Source organism: Aulostomus chinensis, chromosome 18 (assembly GCF_037954235.1).
Source record: "Aulostomus chinensis isolate RoL2024-O1b breed Wild chromosome 18, RoL_Achi_v1.0, whole genome shotgun sequence".
Classification (NCBI taxonomy): Eukaryota; Metazoa; Chordata; class Actinopteri; order Syngnathiformes; family Aulostomidae; genus Aulostomus; species Aulostomus chinensis.
This window is the reverse complement of record NC_141337.1, coordinates 10,998,134-11,024,473: the sequence shown is the minus strand read 5'-3', so window position 1 is coordinate 11,024,473 and position 26,340 is coordinate 10,998,134. Positions and strand designations below refer to the sequence as shown.

Below are 26,340 nucleotides of genomic sequence, written 5' to 3'. Positions count from 1 at the left end.
CTGGATCACAGCCATTCATCCAGGTGTAAATGCTACATGATAAATTGTTTATATGTGAGAGAAGGAATCTGCCTGTGGGGTGGAAGAACCACTACTGCGCCTAACTGGCACATCGAGACAATGCAGCCTGGAGTCAACAAGAACTTCCATTTTTCCTCCACAGGGCGAGGTTCACTGAAACTGCTAAAACCACAGCAGCTAAACCAGCTCATCATCTTTTTCTTTTTTCAAAATCACAAAGCTTTAGTTGAATCTCCACTAGCACCTTGGGTTGCCAGCCACTCTGCTACTGACTGATTTGCATATATTTTGCAAAAGAAAAAAATGTAAACAATGTACAAAGGGGAGGGAGAGAGAGAGAGAGAGAGAGAGAGCGAGAGAGAGAATATACACACAGATGTACATGTAAAACTACATAAGAATCAAGGTTGCACCCAACAGCTAATTTTTAATCACATAAAAATGTCTAAACTGTAAAAAAAAATATCAATATGGTTTGCTGCAATATTTGAACAACAATGAAAAAACTTAAGAGATCAAAATCCTTCCTGTGGCATGCAGATGAGTAGCCTTCCAGTTAAGACACGTAGCACAAAGTCGGACAGTCTACAGGTCAATTCTGGCCAATTTTGCAGCAGGTTACAGCCCCCTCCTCAAACAAGTTTCACCCCACCTTTCAGAGCGTTTAGCAGTCGGATAATGACTCTACTACTTTTGTAGAACAATCTGGGAGGACTTTAATCAATAGAATCAATTCCCAAGCCTCTAAATCTATCTCAACCTTAATCTTAAACTCAACCTCAACCCTAAACCCGAGTCTAAACCCTCAAACCGAGCTCTGAAGTTGTCTCAGAAAGCAAGGAATAATCAGAATGCCCTCACCAGGATGGCTTAAAACTCAAGCCACACAAGTGCAACACACACACACACACACACACACACACACACACACACACACACACACACACACACACACACACACACCATAGAAACCACATGGATTGTAAATCTCAGTGTCAAAACCACAAGTGTGGCCAATATGCCAGAAGGGCTACACACACACTTTCACACACAATCTCACATACACAGAACACACAAGTTTACAAAAAGAAGGGATGTGTGTTTTAATGGAAATATAAAAGTTAGAGGAAAACACTTGCTTTTCAAATAAAAGTAACAAAGATTGTTGTCCTAAAAAGACTCCATTTTAATCTTGACACCTATGAAAATCCTCAAGCGAAACATGAAAATATTCCATCAGATGTGTGCAGGCTTCTGGAAATGGTTGCTGTGCATTTTTGTCATATCTTCTCATTTTATCATCCTGTTAATTTAGCACAAAAATAAAACGACTTCTTTTATATGCCCTGTGTCTTTTACTTGTGATAACTACTTTGGGGTGGTAAGAAAAGTGCTATATAAATGTAATGTTATTTTTACTATGTATGACTTCTTTTACCACCAGCAGCTTTGTGACACCCACCATGTTTGGTGGAGACTGTTTTGCATCATCGTCTCAAAGGACAACACACAGTGTTAATAAATGGGACAGTGAGCACCACACCGACTGAATCCAAATCTGATCACTGCCTGCAGGAAACGAGCGTAGAGACTTGGGGACTCTAATTTGTCTGAAATGTACAGACTATTTTGTTTCCCAGCCGTTTACTTGATGCTCCTCCCCATCGAGACCGTGTTTACTGCAATTACACTGCACTCAATTATTCTGTGAAATTCAGCTGCGAGAGCCTCTGGTAATCTTTGGGAGATAAATACCAAATCAGAGCATAAACACAGAGCACACTCCATCCTTCTGTTCCCTAAAACTGCTACAGAGCGGAAAAAGTCGTCTCTCCCCTGAGATGCGGGGGTCTATATTTACTAGAGGCCAGGAAGTAGAAGTACGCTAACGAGAGCCTTTGGATTTCCATCCCTGGGTGGGTTTTATTTGGCACCAATTAGGATCATTCCATCCCATCCTCATTTTCCCCTCCCACACTCTCCTTCTGCCCCTCTCTCTCTCGCCACACTATATCATAACAGTGTGCCATTTCATGTTGCTATGACGACTCCTCCAAACAGCCTCCTGGTTCAGTAGCAGAGTCTGGACTTATACACCATTTCCAACAGACAGATGCCGTTCACAAAAGAACACAAGCCTGGCGCACACAGAAATGCAAACGCTTCTGTCGTCAACATATGCCTCGCGCGCCCACAAGAAGACGTGCAAGCTTTAGAACATTCGCCAGGGTTTATTTTCATCGTAGTAGTGAAAGCTCGAAAAGCGGTTAACAGTCGTGACTTTAAACTCTCACGAGGTTGCACAGCAGGGGCCACAACAAGTATTCCAACAAAAGAGGGCCGCTTCAAAATTCAACTGTACTGGTTTGGAAAAAGAGATGCTGTCACAATGATGTGCAACAGAACTGAGACCAAAAGAAATCTGTTAGCTTCCCAAATGTGAAAGGAGGGATGCTGATGACTCATGGTTGTACTTGTTCATTTGCCCGCTTAAGTCTCTTTATTATTATCATTTAGTTTTTCTGCATTTCTTTCATATCTTCCGTGGAAAGTGACAGGGACTCTTCATCTAGTACATCAGCTGTCGAGCACAGATTCTCCTAATTTCAAGTCACTCAATGGCGTCGGATCGTTTCGTTCTAAATGAACCAAGAGTATCCCTGAATCGTATCGATAACCACGAATTGTGATACAAATCGAATGGTCGTTAAAACGAATCGTTACATCCCTACTATTTAAAGACTTCACATTTTGAGGTAATTTAAACAAAATTACTTTTTAAATTGAAATGGTTGGAAAGTATTAAGTATTATCGCTTGTCTGATCACTACTGCTGTTATCCAACTGTCCCAGGAGGGGGACTGGGGGGTTGAGGACACCAGGGGCCCCACTGACCCACTTCCAGCATCATAAAATATGAAGGGTCTGTGTGAGTAAACACACAGCTCACACATGCCCGTTTTCAGCGAGCAAGTCGTCGAGGCTGAACCAAAGAGAACCTCTGCACCGCTTTGATTGTTGTAGTGAGCGAAAAACATTGAGAGCTTTTATTTGCATGCCTGTATGGGAGCTGAACGAGGACTCGGAATGCTAACCCATTTAATCCACATGAGAGCGTTTCCATCAACGCAGAGAAGCATAAATCTCCGCCTACTTCACTCCGGGGCTGAGTGTCTTACTGTTTTGTCCAGTTAACTGTATGTTCTTTTTTTGTTGTTGTCTGGAACGTTTTGCCAGCAACAACGCATTTTACCCTTCTGAAGAACTGCTGAAAATGAGTATTTCCAACAACAAAAAACAAACATATGATGACTTGCCCTTACGCCATTGCCTGCTGGACAGCCTGACACGCACCTCCCTGGAACTGGAACTGCGGCCCCATTCTAAAAGGCTGCTAGCACCCGCAACTTTCAACCTTCTCGCTGCGATGGGACAAATGTTAATCGTAATAATAACAATTCATTCCAGTGACCCTGCATACAAATTGACACCATAGTCATTTAAACTGGTCTTTTATGATGAATGAAAATGCTTTCCCTCTAATATCGCAATATTTAGTCAAAACAATGACACTTCGATTTTAATTTTAATCTTTTGACTTTTTTTTAGATATCAAGCTGGTGCAGCCCTGCTTTGACTCTTGTATTCGCAACAAACAGGCAATAGAGAGTCAATGTAAAGTTTTGCAGTGTTTGCTACAAGAGTGAGCAGCTTCGAGGTGAAGTGAAACCTCCCACTTCTCCCATGAAGGCCTTGTAAGTCTATTTATCAAAGTGCTTTCTCCCACGGTAATTACAGTATTAATCACAGTAACACGGGGTTGCTGCTGGTCTAGGCTGTAACAGTCTCTCTCTTGTGTGTGTGTGTGTGTGTGTGTGCGCGTGCGAGTGTATGGAACCAGAACGTAGTTGGCTGGCATCATGCCTCTTTCTTTCTTTCGGACCATTTCAAGGCCACAAGCTTGTCACTGCTCTTTTGAGGTTTGACAACAGATGGGCCAACGGTTTCTGTCACCTGACTCCCTCTGTGGCTCTACGGTTCTCCCTTTCAGGCACACAATGAGCTAAAAGACTCTGGGTTGATGTGTGTGAACTCTGAATCAGCTAATACAAATGATTAACATTCTAATATTAACCCAACATGTACAGAGACACACAGAAGCCCTGGGTTAACGCTTCACAGGCCAATAAAAGCCAGCAATCTGTCAACTGGCTTGTCGGAGAGCATAAACTATTAGTGTAATCTTGGGATCAAGGCCGCCGTTGTGACTGGGAGGTTCGTTAATAGCTCCTCAGCTGACCACAGAGGAACACGGTTAGCTTGTTTTACCTCAGCAGTGGGACTCCTTGTGTGCACTACGCAGCCGACATGATACACAGAGAAAGTGAAACAATCTGTGTTCCTGTGAATTTTGTAGGTCAGTCACACCCCTAAATGTTGCTTCATCAGTTCAGAAGCTGGTGCTGAGTCTCTCTTTTTTTTTTTGCTGCATCATTGTCAAAAAAGCCAAACAGGATGAGATGCCATGATTTTAAAGCAGGACTTTACCCCCCCCCCACCCTCCACACACACACACACACACACACACACACACAAAAAGACTACTTTGGTTTTCCAAGTACTCACAACAAATAGGTGTCTTGAGCAGCATTACATCGTTGTGACAGCAGAATGCAGAAAGAGTCAGCCACGTATATATTTGCCTGTAACCTAATGGCTGCTGTAGGCTGACAACAACAAAACTGCCAACCCCCCCCCCCCCAAATTTTTTTTAAATGTCTGTTTACCAACTCTCAAAACGGATTACAGAGCATACGGCTGGATAGAAGATATTGCTAACACTGGACGATGCACCCACGAGTGTAAACAGACAGTTGTTGCTGTAATTAGCCATCAGTCCACATTAGCATCAAGCTAATATATGTGGCTGCGTTTGAGTCAAAAAAGTGATGCGAGAAGGGAAAAAAATATTTTTGAGCTCAAGCTCAAGGATTTCAGAGGCAAAATCTGCTTTTTAAAAAGGTGAAATATTGTTCACAAATTATTATTGTGAAGTTTTGATTCTGGACTCAAAAATCAGCATAATGATGGTAGAGAACAACTCGGAGTGGCGTGGCTCGTGACTGTTCACATCACCTTCATTCTGCTCAGGACCTGATTGCTCCATATTTAGCCAAACTCCTTTAAAGCAAAATTTAGCACAAGCACCCGAAAGGTGCAGACAGCTGTGAATCAACAGCAGGTATGCACCTGGTTGAGTTTCCATCCACAAATTTTAATGCGAGAAATGGAGATATTTTATAAAAAGAAGAAAAAAGAAAAGTCCCCCCCGCCCCCCGAATAAACCCTGAGGTAACATTAGCGAATCTTTATCTTAGCAGGGTATTTCAAAACAATTCCAACTTGTCCAGCCGAAGGCAACTCCACAAGACCTCTCCATTTTAGGGTTGTCTTCTACCATCTGTTACAGCCATGTACACTGCCCATACCGCCACCTTCTACCTCTAACCAGTTGATGGAAACACTGCTGAAAGTGCATTTCCGTGTCTTCAAATCAACAGCTTAAAAAAACATTTGAATGGAAATACAAATAGCAATGTGCAAATAATTAAGCTACAATATTTGTATTGGTGAAGTATTTAACAAGTCTGACAGGTCGAGCGTGAGCCTCAAGTGGGCTGCTGAACAGAATCTAGCATGGTGGTAGTACCGGCTCAGGCTTTGTAAGGTGTCATCAAGAAAAACAGTTAGCTGGTGCTCCAACTCTCAGCGTAGTTGAGTGGAATATCTTAAGTGTCTTCAGTGACATTCAAGCTCCCCACTTGCATCCAACAGGCTATAATTCTCACTGCACTTCAATGCCATTCCCACAGGTGCCAACACATTCAACATGGCGTACCCACATGCATGTCACCACAGCCTGAACCTGTCGAGTTAAATGGAAACCAGCACAACACACTGAGACCTGCCGGTTTTCACTCTTCTGCAAAACACTGCTGTAAAACATAATAACAGTTCAAATTCGTAGCCTCAGTCATGCAATAACTCTTCCTTTCCCTAAAGCCAGAAATAGAGTAAAAAGCCATATTTCATTTCCTGACCTACGCGCCACCTTTCCGCCGATAGCAGCGGTGACATTACTGAAGACAGTAACATTCCTTCACATGCTCAGACCTTCCTGGTGAAGTGGCAACCACGCCCTCGCCTTGAGGAGCGTTAGAGACAATGTACACACAGGAAGGAGGGGCAAGACGGGAGAGACTCGTGTTACAGAGATGGTATGTGCCTAAGTGTCTGTGGGTCCGGAGTTTAGAGCAAAGTAAAATGGGGTATTGTGACTCCACTATTTAAGAAAATTAACTGCACTTTGTTTATACCCTGTGGAAGACTCGCTGATTCCCCACACATACCAACTGAATCATGAGGCTGAGTCATCAAACCACAACCACATTTTAAGGGGAAAAGAACTTCTGGAAGTTACAGAAAAACATACAACAAAAACAAAACACAATGTACAAAAAAAAAAAAGAGACTATATCCGACTCTAGTGATTGCATTCATAATTCACTTCTTATATAATAGGGAAGCTAATGATCACAATTATGAATCAGCTGAGAGAAAGACAGCCGCGCAAACCTGCAGAGTCACTAAACACAAATCGAGGGGAGGTCCGTCAAGTCTTTAAAAGCTCTGCAAAAGTGGGAAGCAAAAAGGTGCAGAACCAGTTCAGACGCAGTGAGTGCAAAGTCACCTCGGGATCATTTGGCACCTAGAAAACCTACTAATACACGACTTAACGGACAACACTGAACCACAAACTCAAATCAATCAAAGCAACAAAGCATGTGATGAGGTCCAATTATGCTCCAGGACATGAAGCCGTTGATTAAATACAGCGGGGACAACTACATTACATTCTAAGTGAATTCTCTGAGCTTCCGGGAGCCACACGTGACAGTAACTGAGATGCCTAGCTGTTGAGACGCTGCAGCGCCAAGGTCTCACCTGAGAGAGTAGGTATAGCCGGTGTTCTCCGGGGCACACTGTGGTGGCATGTACGTGTGCAGCTGAGAAAAATCCATGGTCATTCTTCTTTGTTTAGACTGTAAGAATCAAGGATGCAAAAGGATAGCACGCTATAAGCCAAAGCTGACATGTTAGGGGGTGGGGGGTTAATGAGCGCACACACACACAAACACTGTCATGTTCAGCATGTCTCTCTGTGTTAAACGTGTTGTAATGCAGAGAAGTACGTTCTGCCTCAGCGTTAATGCCTCTTTCCAAATTCTCAATTCACTGGGCTGCTCTCCAAGATAGCACTAGTTTCTGCCTCGCTCTCACAAACAGACCCCCCCACCCCCCAAAAGAACACAACAACGCTACTCTGATTCTGCCTTTGGCCAAACCTCTTCCTGCATCTTGGCTCCGGCTGGTTGTTGACAGAGGACACCAGTGAGGGAGGCAGCAACGAATAACTTGTCCTTTCTTCCCTTGTCAGGCTGGTAGAGACCGGACGGAGCAACTGATGGTCCCCTCGCTCGCTCGCTCGCTCGCTCTCTCTCTCTCTAGGTTTCTCTCTGTTTCGCTCTGAGCAGGCTCCTGCCAGGGCAGCTACTCTCCCACTGTGGCTGCTTGTGTGAGCGCCACACACAGAAAAAAGCAGTATTATGAAACAGAGGGGTGGGGCTGAGGTTAAGGCAACGGGCGGGAAACAACTGGCCTGAAGGTTCTGCCTCTCACATTCAAACCTGCCTTATGTTGACAGGCCGCACAAACACGTTAGCGTAAATAATTAGCAGCGGTTAAATGAGTACATGTATGATCAACATATACAAACTCTCTAAAATGACAAAGTCAGACTGTTTGATCAAACAAGTATTTCTGGTCCTAACAGGCTAATTAACGAGTGCCGTAGGATTCATTATAGAACTGCAAAAAGCAAGTGTATGTCAAGCAGTACTGCACAAATGCTATTACTTTTATTTAGTAAAAGTTTGCTATTGCTGATAATTTAGTTAAAAAGAAAACCTTAAGGAAAGAGCACTGCACAAATGTTTGTTTTGCATCTTCATGCTTTTATATGTATTTTCTTATATGTATTAATACAATTCAACAATATAACTGGTGTGACAGCAGTAATTGTTTTAGTATGTACTGCTGAGGACATCTCTGTCTTAAATTTTATGATATTACTAAGAAGAAGAACATTATTAAGATAGAGGCAGGTGTCAGGTTTTCCTCTTTTCTCTCCTTTTTGTTGACTGAAACCGTAGAATTAATGAGAAAATTGAATAAGGATTGAATGTCATCTTATAAAATGAGCAAATAAACTAGAATGAGAGAGAGAGAGAGAGAGAGAGAGACAGAGACAGAGAGAGAGAAAGAAAGAAAGAAAGCGAGTATTCTCTTTCAGGGGTTTTCAAAGTCTGGGATGGTTTCCCTCACACACACCGCCCGTGCTAGTATGTATAGTTTAGCCCCTAGACGCCTGCATTACAGTCGCCCTCAAACCTTTGAACCGAGAGTCACCTCCGAAAAATATCAAGTGCTCCAAGTACAACCACTATGAGCAGAGCTAAAAATATCAGTGAGGAGCCACACGCCAGCCAATCAGAAGGAGACAAGAAACACACACACACACACCGGTATGTGCTCATGACTGTGAACCAGTTTCAACTGCGTGTGTCGGCCTGGTGAAATCTGAGGATAAAATAAAAAGACCCATTTGTTGCCAATTAGGGGTCCATATTTATCGATGTAGATCTGTGGACAGATGTGTTGATCACTGATGAAACACAGAGGAAAGCGCTGCCTCTGGTTCTTCTGTGGAGCATAGCAGAAGTGCGTGTTCATGGAGGCCGAGGATCGCTGCTATTAAAGGATCATTATCATATCATGTGATACCACTGACAGTCACCTACTAACACCAGCTTCATGTTGCCGTTTTACAGAACTTAAGAGCCAAACGCATGAGAACAGTCTGTCCCGAGTCCGTTAGAAGTTTGGACTCCTAAAAGTTAAAAAAAAAAAAGAAAAAAGAGTCGAACCCTCTGAAACTCCAGCATCACGTCAGCGTATCAGCTAACATACATGTAGGCGGTCCCACACTATGTCCTTTGATGACATCATACCCTTTCACCTCCATTCACTGAGCTTCCCCTAAAGACCACACTCACACTTTACAAATATCGATACGGTTTGTCCTCCAGCTCAAGCAGCCCTCTGCTCTCTGGGCCATTAACCAGACCTCCCTCAGATCCAGGACCAGAACCACCTCTCATCTCGGGAGAGCAAACACAGAACTGATGCAACAGCTCAGAGCCATGAAACCAGACGCTTTTCCTAAAATCCACCACTAAAGTCTCCAACCAGTAATTGTAATCATGTTTCAAATCCAAACCCCAAAGTCTTCAAGCTGAAAAGACGGATAAGCAGGAACAAATATCTCTGTGTGTGTGTGTGTGGGGGGGGGGGTGGCTACTTTAATAAATCCAGGATTAGTTTTTGACCCATGGACTTCTGCTATGATGCTACATGAACATTCTGCAGCTATAAAACTAGAGAGGAGAATAATGGATACTTTACATTAGCATTAGCATTCAGGAGACAGGCTGAACATGATCAGACCACGCTGGCAGCACACACACACACACACACACATATCACTACAGTGTAAACATGCGACACACATTTCCCATCCGACACCTGCATGTGTCGCACATCTGTTTTGCACGCTACTCCACGCCAACCACCTGCCGCCAACTGTCCTCAGGCTAGTGCGCGTATGTCCAAACTACTCGGCAGCGTAATCAAATCGACAACAACTACAAATAGAGTAGGAGCAGATGACATATAAGCCCGTAAGATTCTCACGTCGCTCGGTGCTAATTTTAGACGCCATGTATGTAGACGGCGCCGCCACTCACAGCCTTGCGCAAAGACGCAGAATTTCATTTTTGAACATTCAGGCGCAATTAACGCTTCCATGTTATTGAGGGACAATTCTAGCAGTCGGATTCGGTGTATAAAAACAAAACGTATTCGATAGTAAGAGCAGATCTGTGAGGAGGTCGGCTCTGGGAATGAGGCCCGAGATTGCGGTCGTTGTCAAAACAGTTGCGGGTAACAGGAGCACAGCGAAGACACGAATCTGTCGGGATGAAACGAAAACGGCAAATCCGCGACAGAAACGTGTCGCTTGGAGTGTTTGCTGATGAATACGGTTGCATGACAACTTGCCCGTATGCTTGGAGTCCATATATGTTTTCATTCTGAAACGAGCAAAAGAAGATCCACACTAGTCCCTTAGGGGAGGACGCGTAACTTCTGCCAGTAATCCGGACACACGGGAATCTTGCGGTAATCTTTCGCTGCGCACTGACAGCTCTCCAACGTTGGTTTTCGTATGCAAAGACACAAAAGTTTACAAGTAGCTGGTGTTGTGTTATGCTAGTGCACGACAAGCAGGAGTTCCAAAATGGCTTCCCTGGCGTAACAAAGCCAGAAGGATCGCCGAGCTGATCCTCCCACTCCCGGCCTGCCGTCTATTGTCGGTCAGGACGCGCTCTTTAAATCTATTGGAGGAAAACCGCACCGCTGCAGCGGCATGCTCCCACCACACAGTCCCGACAGCTGCTGGGGCTGCGAGCATAAAGAAGACTCACACCATTGTTGGTGTGACACCGAAGCCCCCCACCTCAGAACCGCAGAGCACCAGGCAGTCTGGACACGGCGGATATTGGCGTGTTTTAGCTGTCGAGCATCATGCAGAGTCATGAAAGCAGGGGGAGACAGAAGCGTGATTTAGTCCATATTGAAACAATTTCAGTTGTTTCAATACGTGTATGCAAGTGTGCCTTAAGTAGTGTGTGTGTGTGTAAATATATGTACCGTACATACACACTGTGTATATGTACACACATCTTATCTTGCCTTCGATGTCCCTCTGCAGAATGCTATTCCATAAATGTAGGCATGTACTAGTGAAGCCTTTAAATATATACTACAGTATATGCTGATACTTCCTCTTGCAGTATAATCGACACATTCGTGCCAAATACTGATATTTTAATTAGAAAAAAATATTTAAATCACCTGTGAAACTCACTTTTTAAGAACTTGTTTAAAAAATTGAAAGACAGAAAGAAAGAAAGAAAGAACTGACCAAGAAGCACTAAGGACAGTAAAAACCTGCAGCCCTGGCAACACAAAGTAGCAACACTGCTCACCGAAAATATGTTAATTTAGATACAATCTAATGAGTTAAACATGCAAATGAGGGAATTCAGGCTCCCAGCCCCCCCCCCCCCCAAAAAAAGATCACGACCTTCGACCTTCACTACGTCAAACTGTCGTTATCATTTCCCCACAGAAATTAGATCAATTCTTACCATAAAATGAAGAAATATGATTAGAAGATCAAAGGCCGACCACTCGGCCAAATCAAATCTCCTTTCCAGTCAAATCCAGATCAGGAATAATCAGAGTGCTAAAACCCTCACTAAGTCCCAGAACCCAAAACAGAGACAAGTTTAAAAATGACCAGAGAGCTGGACACGTGACTCGTCATCGCTGGGTGCGCAACTCCAGCGCGAATCGTTTCGAAGAGTAAATTTAACGTGGACAGAGAGAAAATGTAGGATGAGAGGAGATTTTCAGACAAGACGTTACTCCAAAAACTAGAGTTTCCTGCTGTCTTTATAAAAAAAAAAAAACACAAAAACAACAGCAATTAAAAAAAAAAAAACAAGCAAGTTGACAACGACACAGAGATTGGAAGAACATACAGCTGAGGTAGAACTTATCAGCACCATGGTGAGCCACTTCCTTAGTGTCAATGTGGTGCAAATAGATTTCCATCCTTTTATATCCACTTTCACAGAAGAAAGGTAGGTTTAACAACCTCTCAATCTGTTCCTCCTCCAGTTACCAATCTCGGGAATATTTTTAATTCTACAGAAATTCAGATACCAGTGTATTTCTTTGGCTTTTTGTTGTTGTCTAATTTAATTTGTATTGTCAAGATCGAATGTTTTCTAAAGATCGATTTTTGTTTTGAAAAAAAATCGAATTGCAATAATAATAATCGAATTATCATGATTCTCATTTTCAATGAATAACATTAAAATGATCAAAGCATGATTTTTGAGTGCATCTATATTAAATAGGGATCTTTTAAGTTGTGGAATAAGAAACAATTGATTAAAAAATGATATTTGGATACACCTTGAACATCAACTAAATATTGCACCTTCATGCAGTTTGAAAATTGCAGCATTTTCATTTAAATTCGACGGATTATGCTGCCCTACTGTGTGCACAGCACAATCATGTTTGGATGTCATGAATTACATCACGGCAAAAAACCAAAACCAAAACCAACGACCATTAAATACACACTTACAGATGTGTATTGTTCCAGAATCAGGGGCGCCTACGTTCTCGACAGCTGACTGTAGGAGGTTCCTCACAGACGCGTTTGAGCGAGGCGCCACCTGCTGGACAACATGTACTTCACCGACTTTTGTAACCAAACGTGAACTTTAGAAGTCGGGTATCAGACCGTACCCAGCTACCCGCCCTGTTTCAGATTACACGTCCAACAGAACACACACGTTCATTGTCAAACCTCCACGCAGACTTCTAGCTTCCTCTTTAAGGGCAGAGCGCGGAGGGACGAGAGCCCAGAGTCTGAATCTTCTCACATGTGCAGTTTCACTTCCTGGCAATGCACCAAAACCCCCGTAGAAAACCTTTTCACACGGAATTCAAGAAACTCTCCGTTGCAGGGTAATGACAACACCGCTACGCACCATGGACCCATTTCAGCGCGTTTAACACACCTGAGTTTGTGTCGAGCTTTAACACACATAGACGGTATGTAGTCGTTATGTGTAAGAATGAATTTGCGTCACTCACTCACATGCTGACTTGACTGCCGACCGGCGTTTCGTCTCTATCATGGAGTCATAGAAACGTCTACTTCTGGTCCAAACTTCACCGACTGCAAAAGAGGACCTGCTTCTAACGTTCGCCTTTCCCGCACACGGTCACATTTTCCGCTCACAACCGCTGCGTCACACCACGCCTCATTCCAAATATGGTAAAAATGACCATATATAGGCTACATTTAGCTGACAGTGGCATAGAACAGCGCCACATAGTGGCTTCTAATTTAAAAATAAATCCCCTGCTTTAAACTTACCAAGCTGTCTCTCTATTATATATTAATGTATTGATTTATGACCAAAAGAGACCACTAGTTTAAGTAGCCCCTCAGGCATGTCAGTAAAAGTGAGCACCACCTGTTTAATGTGACATAGTGTTTGTTTTGTAATCTTTGTGCTCTTTACCTCTGAGGTGGTCTTGTGTTCTTTTTGCTGTCTCCGTTTCATGAAGTCCCTAAACCTCAAAGAGAGTTATATATATTGACTCCTGACATCAGAGACCAAACACAGCTCAGTGTGCGAGCACGTTCCTCATAAAGGCAGAGAAAACCTGAAAAACGGGTCATATGTGGAATGATGATGATGACAATGATGATGTCATCCTATTGTTCCAGAGGTCATGTGATCATATTATGTGTCAGAGAGGATCCCGTGCACAAATAGCTGCTTTTATTTGACGTCTCCTCAGGTGGAGAAAGCTGTTAGTTCTCTGGGCTTGTGGCTGGTCTTCTTTCTCACCAACAATGAAAACTATACTGTTTGTCATGAGCTGCTGCTGCTTTCTTCCTGTGTTGACTGAAGACGTGGATCGCCGTAAGTTCAAACAAATTCCGCCTGACATGTTTTGGTCTTTGTGTTATTTTTGATAGCTTTGATTTCTGTTAACTGTTTGACAGACATCTACTGCGAAAGTTGCCTGGCAACAGCAAAAGGTAAAGAGGAGACATCAAAAATGTTACACAGAACTATAATAACTATCATTTGCTCATTATTTGGATCTGTACTCAGAGGAGTGTCAACAGAGTGAATATATTCCTACTGCCCTCTAGAGGTTGAGGAGGCCCTGAAGGACGCTCCAGCTGGGGGCAGACACACCCTAGTTGAGACCCTCCTTAGTGGGGATGTGTGTGAGAAACTGCCGTCCGGCAAACATTTCTCTAAAGACAAAATCGCATCCGCCTGCCTGCACCTGTTAGGTACGGTCAGGATGTCAGAGGGTTGTGCATGGTATTTTCTTTTTCTTTTTTTTTTTACACTCAGATTAATGATTTATTCTCTAATCTTGGCTCAGAATCTCACCACAACCAGTTCCACGCTGCTTTGGTGGCTAAAAACCCAAAGCACCTGGATATCGTTCTGTGCTACGAGCAGTCCAGAGCGTGTGTCGGGGTCAAACGTCAGTCTTTTGAGGTAGGCAATAAGTACAGTGTCTTACAACTAATACCCATTATGAATTGTGACATTGTTTAATGTTCAATCTTTGCAACAGGATTCCAAACTCCCCTTTACAGAGAGGGACATCGATGCGCTTCTGCATGACAACAAGGAGCGCTTGCGCATCTCTCAGCCTGTACATTCAGGTTCATCTGTGCACTCAAAAGATGAGATGTGAAAATTGTGTGACTGACTATTGAAGGTTTGTTGTTATGATGTTCTGTTTTTTTTTTAAATTTTATTTCATTGTCAGTTTAATAAACACATAACTGAAATATGGAGAAAAGCAGCGTCACAATTTTCCAAGAAACAAAGTCCAAGGATATCTGTCCGCCATATTTTATGGTAAAGCCCCTTTATTTAGGAATGTGTTTAATGTGACTACAATACGGTGTTCATCGGAAAAAAACATTTAAAATCGAGGCCACAAGACTGACCATTGAGGTGAGGAGGGATGCTTTTCATGACTCTTTTGTGGTGCATTTTTCCCCATAAAATGACTCACATATTGCAGGGTCAGAACGTTGGACCCCATGGCACTAAAAAGACTGAAAGCAGTTTTGGTTAGCAGCACTTACTTCCATGATGAACTTATCCATCCATCCATCCATCCATCCATCCATCCTCTACAGTTTATCCTGTTAAGGGTTGCTGGGGGGGGGGGGGGGTGGAGCCTATCCCAACATCCTTCAGGTGAGAGGCAGGGTTCACTCTAGACGGATCCCCAGTCCATCACAGGGCCAACACATATGGACAGACAACCATTCACACTCACAGTCACACCCACGGTCAATTTAGAGTATCAATCAGCCTCGTCCCCTCTTGATGTCTTTGGACTGTGGGAGGAAGCTGGAGTACCAGAGAGAACCCACACAGGAACAGGGAGAACATGCAGACTCCACACAGAAAGATCCCGTGATGGAGCCGGGACTTGAACCCTGAACCCTCTTGCTGTGAGGCGACAGTGCTGACCACTGCACCACCGTGCCGCCCCCAAACTGGAATATCAAACTCTGTTTGGACCTCAGACACCCCCCCCCCCCCCACACACACACACACACACACACACACACACAGCCTCTCAACCGTTACACACTTGAGCTTTCTGTGGCAATGTTTGTTGATGATTGTATTTTGGTTTGGTAATCTGGAATACACAAGGACAATATTGGAGCAGCGTAGGGCTCACGGTGGTACATGGAGGGTTTCTGGTTTGATCCCTTTTTCAAAGTGTCCTTGAGCAAGATACTGGACCATCACACCATGTGTGAATGAACCAGTGACCGAGGCAACCCTGATGTATAAATACAGTCGATTTGCTATTTAAAACATCAGGCAATAAAAAGATTTACAGAGCATCTGCTTTGTCACCACCTCTTTAAATCTTGAAGCAGAATACAATGACAAACCTAAGATTAAGTTAGATTTCTGCACATGACGTCCGAAATGAACGTGTTTTACTAACACCGGCGCAGCATATATTCCAGAAATAGCAATGCTGCAGGATGCAGTGACCAAGATTACGTTTGCATGTCATGAACAACGGAATTATAATTAATTTTAATCCGTCACAAATGAGAGGATTTTTAAAGGCGAGCTAACCAAGGGACCCGTTCCATTTCTCCAACCCTACCACCCTTCAGTGTCTTCTAGTCCAGAACTCCCTTTAAATAATGTCAGCGTACCAGTCCGGAAACATTGAGAAATAGAGGAAATCAGATTAATTTATCTATTTATATGTGATTTCAACTATTTAGAATCAACTACCACCATGAAGTTTATATCGCTCAGGTCGCCGAAACTATATTGGAACGCGACCCGCCCGCTGTTGCTAGGAGGCGCTGTTGGAGCCCGGAAGAGTTGATGGGGATGACGGTGATGATGGACAACCGAGATTGAGAGAGGGGGGGAAAAAAACCCCGCAAGATTTCTCTTCGCCGGTTTTCTGTTCCTCAGCTAAATTTTGTCGTTTCTCAAAGGAGGCGAGAAGCAGGGGAAAGAGAGGAGACGTCACCTTTTTCTGGATTTGAGGGTAAGAAATGGTAGCGAAGGGGCGGGCACATCTGGACTGAGTGGCTTCAGTAGATGCAGTAATATCACACATACCGATAAATAATATATTTGAACCTAAATCTAACTTAATAGCTGCTTATGAAAAAAGAAAACCACCCTCTTTTACTAGGCTGTGACATTCATGCTAAATGGGGGGGGGGGGGGGGGCTGTAGCCGACTGGACCTCCAGCATCATCGTGAGGACACCACTTTGAATTAAATCTGTATTATTATGATGCTTTAAATCTGCAGAGTGTGTGAGAATTCTAAAGATCACAAAGCCTGTTCGTTTTAACTTGACCTACAACAGCCTCGCTAACGCCCCTCCATGTCAGCCCGTCAGATATCGATTATTAAACACACGGTTCTCTCTCCAACTGTGCACACGGAAGTGGAAGTCAGTCCCCAGCAAGGTCTGCTGGAGAGGAATGGCAGGAATGTGATGAGTCTGATAAAGCCACTAAGAGCAGACAGGCCCTCCTTTGTTGCAGGCAATTTGTCCTGCTTTTCTACTTATGATCCTAGATGCTCCCCCCCCCCCCCCTCTCTCTCTCTCACACACACTCACACACACACCCCTGGACAGTTGACATCGAACTCCTCACTTTTATTTTAAACAGCTTGATGACGGACGAGGCTACATGGTGTGTATTCCCTGTTGTACGAGTGGATGTGTGGGGGTCCAGAGATGGAAAGCTACGAGGAGTTCTGTCTGCGGAGTCTGGCCCTACTGCAGGAGGAAGGGAAATTCAAGAAGGCGACACGCGAGCCATGGAAGGCTTCTTCTGTCATCCGCTTCCACGGAAGAGCAGTGCTTTCACCTCTGGTATGGAAGGAAGAAACAGATATGAGGATCTGGTGTTTGTGCGTTGCTTCAAGGTTTGGTCGGTTTCCATTAGAGAGGCTTTATATCCGTGACAACTCCTACTGTGAGTTTCCTCTTTGCATAGTGACAGAAAACACAACTCACGCATTTGGGTCACCATGTAACAATGTCAAGAATGTGAATGATGACTTTTTGAGAGGCGCAGAAATCTAAAACCACACACTGACGAGCAGATCAGCAGTTGGCAGCAGAAAGACGGAGAAGAGAAGTGATGATGAGAAACATGGAGTTTGGTGTTAGTCTGGAGAATCTACCTGCTGCTGACATGGGTTCTCAAGAAGAGCCAAATGATAAAGAGGAAGGCGTTTGATTTGATGATTTCTCCTCCAGTCACATGAATGTCAACAACAGTGTAAGAGATTGCAGTTTTTATTAAAGTTCCTAAATGGAGGGGAAAGAAATCACAAGCACACTTCAGAAAATACATTTTGTACCTTTAGAACTTGATAATAAAGACAGGGTTCATCCGAAGTTTAGACAGTGGCTTTTAAACATGCGTCTCCACTCGTGTTTCATACTCACAACCGCTGGGTGAAACCACAAATCCTAATATCTGACATGAAGCAATCCTGCTGTTGTTTTCCTCTCTGCATGAAAGTAAGACAAAAAAACAACAACATCTTGATCAAAACACAAACAAAAGTTAATATGAGTTACATTGGTAGCAGCGATTCTGATTTGATGATAAAGGGTTTGAGACTGAGTATTTTCAAGAGCTGTTTGAGTAGAGTAAAAACTGTGTGTGTGTGTGTATGTGTGTGTGTGTGTATGTGCGTGCATGTGTGTGTGTGTTTTCATTTTCCAGTTGAATGCCGAGCAGCGGCGTGAGATGGTGGAGCATAGACGGAGGGCGGTCCAGCTGCAAGTGGACCGGCAGAGCCACCAGAAGAGCAAGCTTTTGGTCCAGGTTCGAGACATCCTGGATGGAGTCCAGGCGAGTAACGCTAGATGATAACCCAATACATGGTTTGTAAAATACATGTGAAAATGTAACGGGCTTCCAAAAAAAACATACATTTTACTTGTATCCTACAACAAAACTGACTCTTCAAGTCTTCAGTCCAACAAACAGTTCAACAGCAGTTACGGATCACTGGCATTCAATCGAGTACAGAAACACCTTGGAAGTGAATGATATATTTACAGAAAGCACAAAGGAAACAAGTAATTTACTTCTCTACTGCAGTAGATTTACTAAATTCCCTTTAAAAATCACTAGTAGTAATATACACCAACGATATTTTCTGGCATAGAAAATACATATTTGTGTATTTTTGGAGCCTAATGGTTTAAAATTTGGGCGGCACGGTGGTGCAGTGGTTCGCGCTGTTGTCTCACAGCAAGAAGGTTCCCATTTGAGCCCCGGCTGTGTGGTTACTTGATGCTCTAAATTGACCGTAGGTGTGGCTGTGAGTGTGAATGGTTGTCTGTCTCGATGTGTTGGTCCTGTGATGGACTGGTGACCTGTCCAGGGTGAACCCTGCCTCTCGCCTGAAGGCTGCTGGGATAGGCTCCACCCCCCCCCCCCATGACCCTTAATAGGATAAGCAGTAGAAAATGGATGGATGGTTTAAAATTTCCAAAGGTAACAGAAAACCAATTTTGTCCATCCATCCATCGTCATCTTCCGCTTATTCCTTACCAGTAAGGGTCGCTGGGGGGCTGGAGCCTATTCCAGCATCTACGGTGAGAGGCGGGGTTCACCCTGGACAGGTCACCAGTCCATCACAGGGCCAACACATAGAGACAGACAACCATTCACTCTCACAGCCACACCCACGGTCAATTTAGAGTATCAATCAGCCTCGTCCCCTCTTGATGTCTTTGGACTGTGGGAGGAAGCTGGAGTACCAGAGAGAACCCACACAGGAACAGGAGAACATGCAGACTCCTCACAGAAAGATCCCGTGCTGGAGCCTGGGTCGAACCCGGAACCTTCTTGCTGTGAGGCGACAGTGCTGACCACTGCACCACCGTGCCTTCCCAATTTTGTCATTAAGTCCAATTTTAGTCATACATGTATCTGGTAGTACCCATTTTTTAACATAAAACCCGAGTCTCTTTGGATTCAGGTCATGTTTTCATCGTCTTTGATGCTACATTGGATTGGCTTGAAGTTTATATTCGATAGCAGAAATCAAACATGAAAGTAAATGTATGAGATGCTTTTGGATCTCAGAATAGAGATTCCCTCTGTTTTAGGAGATAACACTATGTGATATTATTTAGATATTTGACATAAAAGGGATATTTTTATCTTTATTATCCATGTTGAATGGCTGTATATCAAGTATCGCGATGCGTATCAGGTATTGTGGCACGCATCATGATACCCTGCCCCACAATCTTCAGGGATATTTGCAGACTTGAAGCCGAGTTGTCCGACTCAACACTTTTCCTGGATGGCTCTATTTTTAACCTCGTAATGTTTTTGTGTTTTGTCTCACTCAAAGTCATGGCGTTCAAAGGCAAATTTGCTCTGGCCGACTTTGAATGAAGGTTCCAGGTTGAATGAGAGGATTTTTGGTCAAGATTTATATTTAAGTCAGAAGCGATGAGCTCGAGTCTCATAAGGGTTAGTCCCAATTTTATACTCAATGTTTGATTCAGAAAAAAAAATCATTTTATTCTCAATGTGTGAATTTATCTAATTCTATACGACCGAATGCAACATATGTGTTGTTCTCCCTCCGATACCAGATGCAGCTGTGCTTCTCCCCAGAAGACCTGCAACATCCACGTCATTTTAGGTGTTGTTTATTGCTTGAAGAAACATTAGTAGAGAAGACATAAGCAGGTCATTTTACACAGGAGCCAAAGATCTGAGCTTTTTAATATTTTTTTTTAATTCGAAGGCTCGTTATTGTTATATTTTGATTGTTAATCATTAGCCCTTTCTATGTCCGAACAGGCTCATAAAGTATCAAGTGGAGAGGCTGAGGAGGTGCCCGGTTCTAGATCTGCAACACTCAGCGGTTACACCCTGGTCACTGACTCACCCGAACTGTCCAGAGAGTCTAGATTTGGGCTCCAGACAAGTGATCATCCTGCTGCCTCTTCACCTGATGCCCTCATCCTCAATGGCTACAAAGCAGTGGAGGAAGTGAAGGTGGCTAGGGAGGAGAAGAATAAGGAGGAAGAGGAGGAGGACATTAGTTTGGACAGCCTTCTTAAGCGATCACGGGAGTATGTGAGGAGAGAGCAGAGTCAGCATGAGTCAAAGGTCACCCAGGTCACCACCCCCACAGCCCCGTCTGAGACTGGCTCAAAGGAGAATAAAACTTGCAGTCCCATCTCTGGTGTTGAGTTTGGATTCAGTTTGCACCATAGTCCCATTGGCCCACCTCAGACTCAGATCCAGCATCAAACCCTGTATGACCCCAAACCCCAACAGTCTGGCTTGCCTAGTCTACCTGATCAGTATATTCGTCTGCCCAGTCCAGAGTCCAGCATCAATCCTCACGCACAGAGACGCAGACCCCGCCCAGTTTCTACAGGGAACATCCACATCACATTCCCCATTGGCCCAGCTGATCTTATTCCCCGAAGCCCAGGAAGGTCAGGGGAGGGTGCCAGCATGGCAGAACGGGGAGACGCTCCTCCTGGAGCCACCAGATCTCCTGATCAGTGGGGCTCAATAAGTAGTAACGGTGCTGGTAGTCTGAGCAGGAATGGCACACGTAGATCCAGCCACTGTGGTTCCAGTCCAGTACAGGAAATCTGTATCCCTGTCAGCTCCTCGGGGCCAAGCCTGATGGGACACCACGACCATATGACTTCAGCTTTTCGCCGGCGCTGTCACACCTTGGACAGTCAATCGCAGACCTACCAGTCCGTAATCGATCATATAGACCGCAGTCAGGAAAGGGTACCTCGCTTCATGGCAGGAGTTACACGGCTGGGCCCGAGTCGTCGAAGCCCCACAGCCCCTTTGAATCGCTCATATGATGTAGAGAATCCCTCACCCTCGCTACTGAGACCACATGTGACCCCTGAGTCCGTTCAGGTCAAACTGAGAGTGGAGCCTGATAGTCCTCAAGTGCCGTATACAGCAAATGTCCTCAGAAATGCAGCTGAGGCGCATGCAAGCAAAACAGGTAGGTCTCTACATCTGGATACACCATATTGAAGCAGCTCAGGATCTTAAGGAACATGACAACTTTTTGGAAATCCGCTGATTTACTGTCCTCCCCAGAACCAGGAGCGAGATGCCTTCTGTTCTCGTACATAAGGGAGCAGGGGCCCACAGAGACCATAAGGCTCTTCATTTTGTTTAGTGTTATGAATGGTAGAGGGGGAGCAGGTTCCTCTGTCCACTCAGCTTCCAAAACCTGGAGTTTCCTCTCTGATATGGTAATAGTTAAAGTTCGGGATATTGGTTTGGTTTCATTCGCTCTTACAAAGTCGGCCATGTTTAGGAGCAAGTCTCCTTGCTCCCCTGCTGCGCGCAGAGGAGAGAAGGTCATCTTTCTTCTTGTCTGGCTCTGGAGAACACAGACGTGAATAAACGTACAAAACAGAACATTAGTGTGTTCATGTACAAATATGTTATTATTAGCACTTCAATTACCATCACTCCCATTTATATTTCATCATCTCAATGAAATATAAAGGAAAGTGAGATGAAATGCTAGAACGTTTTGCAGGCATAAGATAAATGTTTTTGTGCGTGTGTTTACACCAACAGAGGAGTCGCAGAGGCGAGCACAGGCCCTGGAAGACATGCAGCGGTGTCTGGAGGAGGAGCACGCCTTGCAGATGTCACTGCTCCTGGCTGAGCAGGAGAAAGAGCAACACTGCCTCCGCCTGGTCAGTGAATGGAATCCCAAAATATCTACTATGAATAGAATTAAATACTAAAAAAGATTTGTTTTTCAATGTAGAATCTTATGAGTTATAGGAAAAAAAGCTAAAGAAAAGCAGTTCTTTGGTTGCAACGCAGCATTGATTCTCTGGTACAGTTGATTGATTGCTGTATCTCTCTTCACCAATTGATGGCTGCGTGTGGTTGTTTAATTGTAGACACGACTGATATGAAAAAATACTGAAGTTTGTGTGTGTGTGTGTGTGTGTGTGTGTGTGTGTGTGTGTGTGTGTGTGTGTGTTTAGAAGCTTGAGGAGACAGAGAGAAGACTGAAGGAGCAGGAGTGTGTGCGGCCGCTGAGCGGAGATACTAGCAGGTGGAACCGCCAGCTTGTGGGTGACAGCAGTCACGTTGGGAGCCCCTCCTGCCCGGGACTGAGCCCCGCCCACACACCGGCTGAACGATCACCAGGACACAGCATAGGTATCCAATCTATACCTATTGACAAAAAGCTGCATGGACCGTTAGATGAGTCTGAACGATGTATGTCTGCCACATACTTCTCTTGTAAATTGAGGTATTTCTGTATAAAGTATCCCTACATCTTTATTGTCAATATCTCAAACATAGTAAAAACAAAATTGTTTTTACGGGTACCCACTACAGTAATGTTCAGTTATATTATTCTAAAATACTTGCACATCTTCAAACGTTTGCAATCAAAATCCTTTTTCTAAAAAAACGTTTTTATTACAGACAATGACGGCTAGAGAGTAACTTGTTCTCAATGAACAAGCAGCTTCTGCGATGTTAGTGCAGGTTAGATTTACTGTAAGTGACCAAATATATCTCTTTACATCTCTCCAGGTTTTCCCAGTCCTGCCAATTCTAGTGTGTCTGCTCCTCCCGTCTATCTGTGGGGGTCCACTTGGGCAGCTAACAGACCACGCGCCAGGCTAAGTCTGGTGAGGATGTCCTAGAAGACCGGACGGAGTCAATGGCCTGTATTCCTTGACCTTCTATGTTCCTATCTTCACATTTTGTTGTGTTCCCAGGTTCTGACAGCGGAACAACAAAGAGCGCTGTGCCGGATCGGTGCTATTATTCGCGGTTTCCTCACACGCAGGTTGCTCAAAACAGAAAAAGTCAAACAGCTGTGTCAGACCATTGTGGTGAGATTAAAAATCTCCCATTCACAAATATAAACAAAAATATGTGAACGGTCAAAAACAATGACATTTTCTCATGTGACAATCTTGGACATCAGTGTGTTTTTACCAATATGTTCTGAATGGGTGTGTACTCAGGATACACAGGAGGTCATCCGCTCATTCCAGACTGAAGCTCCGCAGAAGAGAAGCATCTTTTCAGCACAAGATCTCTCCCTGCAGGAGAGAGTTCGAGCTCAGGTACAAATGTGCAGTAACTGTTGACAGACAGCAGAGGGCCATCTCTCTTTAGTTTTTGTTAAAATGTTCCCTCTGACTGTAAGAAAGACTGTGTGTATGTCTCCTGTCCTGCAGTTACGTGCAGCCCTTTATGACATCCATGAAATCTTCTTCAAAATGCCTCTGGCGGATCGATTAGCATTGCTTCAGCAGGATAGAGAGCTCCGTGCAGAGAGGAGGCTACGAGACATGGTAACCTGAAATGATGGACCAGGGTCTTTCTTTAGAGAGGGGTCCAAAAAGAGATCTTTTTTGAGTATTAACAGATTATAAATAAATGCGGGGCCTCATGGTGTAAATATCGGTACTGCTATTTTAAACCTAAACTGTGTGTCTGTACCGATGGCGTTAAATCTGCAGGAGAAGGCCAAGTTCCCCAAGGAGAGAGGGGGTCTCTCTGCTGCCACGCAGAGATCTCTGGATAGGAAAAAGAGGTAACTTGTGGTTTCAAAGCATTATTTAGTGAATGGGATCATTTTCTCAGTTGAGTTGTATTTTTATGGAATTGTCCTTTTCCAGGGTGGGCGAATCCCCCGCGCAGGCTAGAAAGATGCAGCAGAAGCCAAAAAGTCCTACTACCAACAGGTGGTACTTTGCACAGACAGGAAAAAAAAGAAGAAGAAAGAAACACAGCTTTCCTGTGTTGTGTTATATTTCTCCATGTGGTCACGTGTTATAAAAGCTGTTCTCTTTATTTTTCAGGGCCCTGAAGTCAAGCCAAGGCCCAAAAACTTCCCTTGCAGGCCAACTGAACCGCCAGGGGTGAGTTGTACCGCCTCATGCAACACAGATCAGTACCAGTTGCGCTTTAGCAACTTACACAACAGTGAACTATGATTCCAACACAGTTTCAGCAAAGTCTCACTCAAAGCAGTGGTCTAAAGAAACAAATGTATTCAGCTTTTAAGCATTGCTTCCCCCCAAAAAGTGAAATTTGCCTTTCTAGAACTCACATTTAGGTGTATTAATCTCACGGACATTCTTCTCCCCTCAGTGTGACTTGTTGTTGACTCCAAAGTCAGACAAAAACACTACTTCAGGCACGATGCTCATGAAGAACTGAGTTGAGCCTAAATGTTCTCATTCAGTGTTTGTGGACTAGTGGGGAGCATAGTACTGCATAAATAACACTTATTAGTAGTCAGTCGCCATTGCCTTCAAAATAAAACTTTTTTGGTGGTGTTTTGTGAATTCTGGATACGCCAAATCATGCTTTTTGAGAGAAGTATGGCTTTAACTGCTAATTTTTCAAAAGCCATAAGAGAATGACTTTTGGCTGTTTCCTCTCAGGAGCTGGTACAGAAAAACCCCCGAGGAGAGAGTGAGGCGCTTAGACAACCTGAGGAAGCAACACTCTCTGGGTTAACAGGTGACTCGACCGGTCAACTTGAGTTGGAATCTTTTGAAGAGAAACCTTCGACCTCTGAAACACCCATATCAGCGCTGCTAACAAGATTGTTGTCTTTAAGGTGTCCTCTGATATTCAGATGATTGTAATCACTAGCACACTTTAGCTCACTGCTGTGTTCTCTTCACAGTGCCGTCGGTTTCAACTGTCCTACCTTACTAATTGATTGTTCTTCACATGTAGCTGGAGTATTTGATGAGCAGGCAGCTTTTATGCTCTCGCTCTCTCTCTTTTTTTTTTTAGTGAGCAAGTAACTGTACATTATTGCAAGCTACTAGTTGACCGGCGCTAAAAAGAAAATTTCAACTGTGCCTACAAACTATGCCTTTACCATCTGTACTCACTTCCTGTGTTCATCAACATGTGGTTCTTGTTGCTGTAAGTGACTCGACAACATTATAACTGAGTAGTACAAATCATTTAACTGAATATGACTACTTTTAAGAGTATTGTTTTAATGTTATGTTTGAAGGGCTTTGAGTACCAATACTGTTTTTACTTTTATTTATTTAGTGGTGCCGTATTTCGTTTTTGTACATACAAGACGTTTCTGCGTGTCTGAATATTTAATTGAAAACGTGACTTGTGTTTTATATCACGGAAATAAAACCTGAAATTATAATCTGAAGCGATTCATGATTATATATTTAGTTTGGAGCTCAGTCTCTAAACAAGTTTTACTGTTGAATTTGCCAGAAGCTGCACCCTGTGTCTCATAGATGAGCGTGAAATGAAACTTATGAAAGGATGACGGTGAAATGGAGAAATGAAACAGAAAGGAGACATGTTTTTCTTGCCAGTAAGCTGGGTGTGGTTTTCTTTCTTGGAATTCTCCAGATGGGGGTCCGTTTTGATTAATCTGCTGTTGATACCAAAGACCAGGATGTGTGCACACAACAAGATTACAGTTTAGTGGCTCCTCTAAAATTCTCAAAAGAGGAACAGAAAAAAGAAGAGGGATCTATGTTTCTGTCTTTGTGTTATTTAATTCTTGGGGTTTTTTTTTGTGTTGCAATGACAAGCTCTATAAGTGAGACTCTGAAATTGTTTATTGATATTACACCTGGGAGTGTCTTGTGGGATCGTGAGGACATAAAGATAATTCCAGAAATGGACTGGAATGACAGACAGTTGTTACCTGACTCTGAACTCCAAACATTCAGTCACATCAGGAAGTTCCAGCCACTCTGTGGGCTGCCCATAAGTATGATGTTGGCTTGATCCAAAACTGTGTACCAGTAAAATCTCATCACAGGCCAAGACAAAGCAAATATCCACTCAAATGTGAAGCTATTAAAAGAATAACACCTATTTTCAATTCTCTTCCTGAAGCAGGAATC

At 43.7% G+C, this 26,340-nt stretch overlaps 3 protein-coding genes across 13 annotated transcripts in view; 2 read left to right on the top strand and 1 right to left on the bottom strand.

The window, feature by feature from the left end:
- The window catches only part of sun1b (Sad1 and UNC84 domain containing 1b), a 28,398-nt gene extending 14,929 nt beyond the window's left edge, over positions 1-13,469 (bottom strand). For 4 of the 10 annotated variants that reach the window (XM_086184960.1, XM_086184965.1, XM_086184966.1 and 1 more), the window contains exons 1-2: positions 13,374-13,469; positions 7,027-7,124 (exon numbers count right to left, since the gene is read on the bottom strand). In XM_086184960.1, coding sequence (XP_086041086.1) covers positions 7,027-7,124; positions 13,374-13,415 — 140 coding nt within the window. In that variant the 5' untranslated portion in view covers positions 13,416-13,469. Of the gene's footprint in view, positions 1-7,026; positions 7,125-7,427; positions 7,654-10,260; positions 10,565-12,939; positions 13,101-13,373 lie in introns of those variants that run through there. The other 6 variants (XM_086184963.1, XM_086184962.1, XM_086184961.1 and 3 more) reach the window with 6 other exon arrangements.
- On the top strand, positions 12,664-14,991 carry LOC147245119 (uncharacterized). 2 transcript variants are annotated; one of them, XM_086184970.1, is made up of 6 exons: positions 12,664-12,810; positions 13,657-13,781; positions 13,865-13,900; positions 14,018-14,164; positions 14,260-14,378; positions 14,458-14,991. In XM_086184970.1, exons 1-6 carry the CDS (start codon positions 12,749-12,751, stop codon positions 14,578-14,580), a joined length of 612 nt encoding a protein of 203 aa, XP_086041096.1. In that variant the 5' UTR covers positions 12,664-12,748; the 3' UTR covers positions 14,581-14,991. The 2 variants fall into 2 exon arrangements, with proteins under 2 accessions (XP_086041096.1, XP_086041098.1); XM_086184972.1 differs by lacking the exon at positions 12,664-12,810 and adding an exon at positions 12,881-12,897 and having other exon boundaries at positions 14,458-14,989.
- Positions 14,992-16,260: 1,269 nt separating this feature from the next.
- Positions 16,261-25,616, top strand: ccp110 (centriolar coiled-coil protein 110). Its single transcript, XM_086185805.1, has 14 exons — positions 16,261-16,434; positions 17,075-17,280; positions 18,146-18,274; positions 20,252-21,437; positions 22,028-22,149; positions 22,450-22,627; positions 23,012-23,109; positions 23,200-23,316; positions 23,452-23,553; positions 23,668-23,784; positions 23,953-24,026; positions 24,112-24,177; positions 24,295-24,354; positions 24,883-25,616. Exons 2-14 carry the CDS (start codon positions 17,125-17,127, stop codon positions 24,956-24,958), a joined length of 2,481 nt encoding a protein of 826 aa, XP_086041931.1. The 5' UTR covers positions 16,261-16,434; positions 17,075-17,124; the 3' UTR covers positions 24,959-25,616.
- The last annotated feature ends 724 nt before the right edge of the window (positions 25,617-26,340 follow it).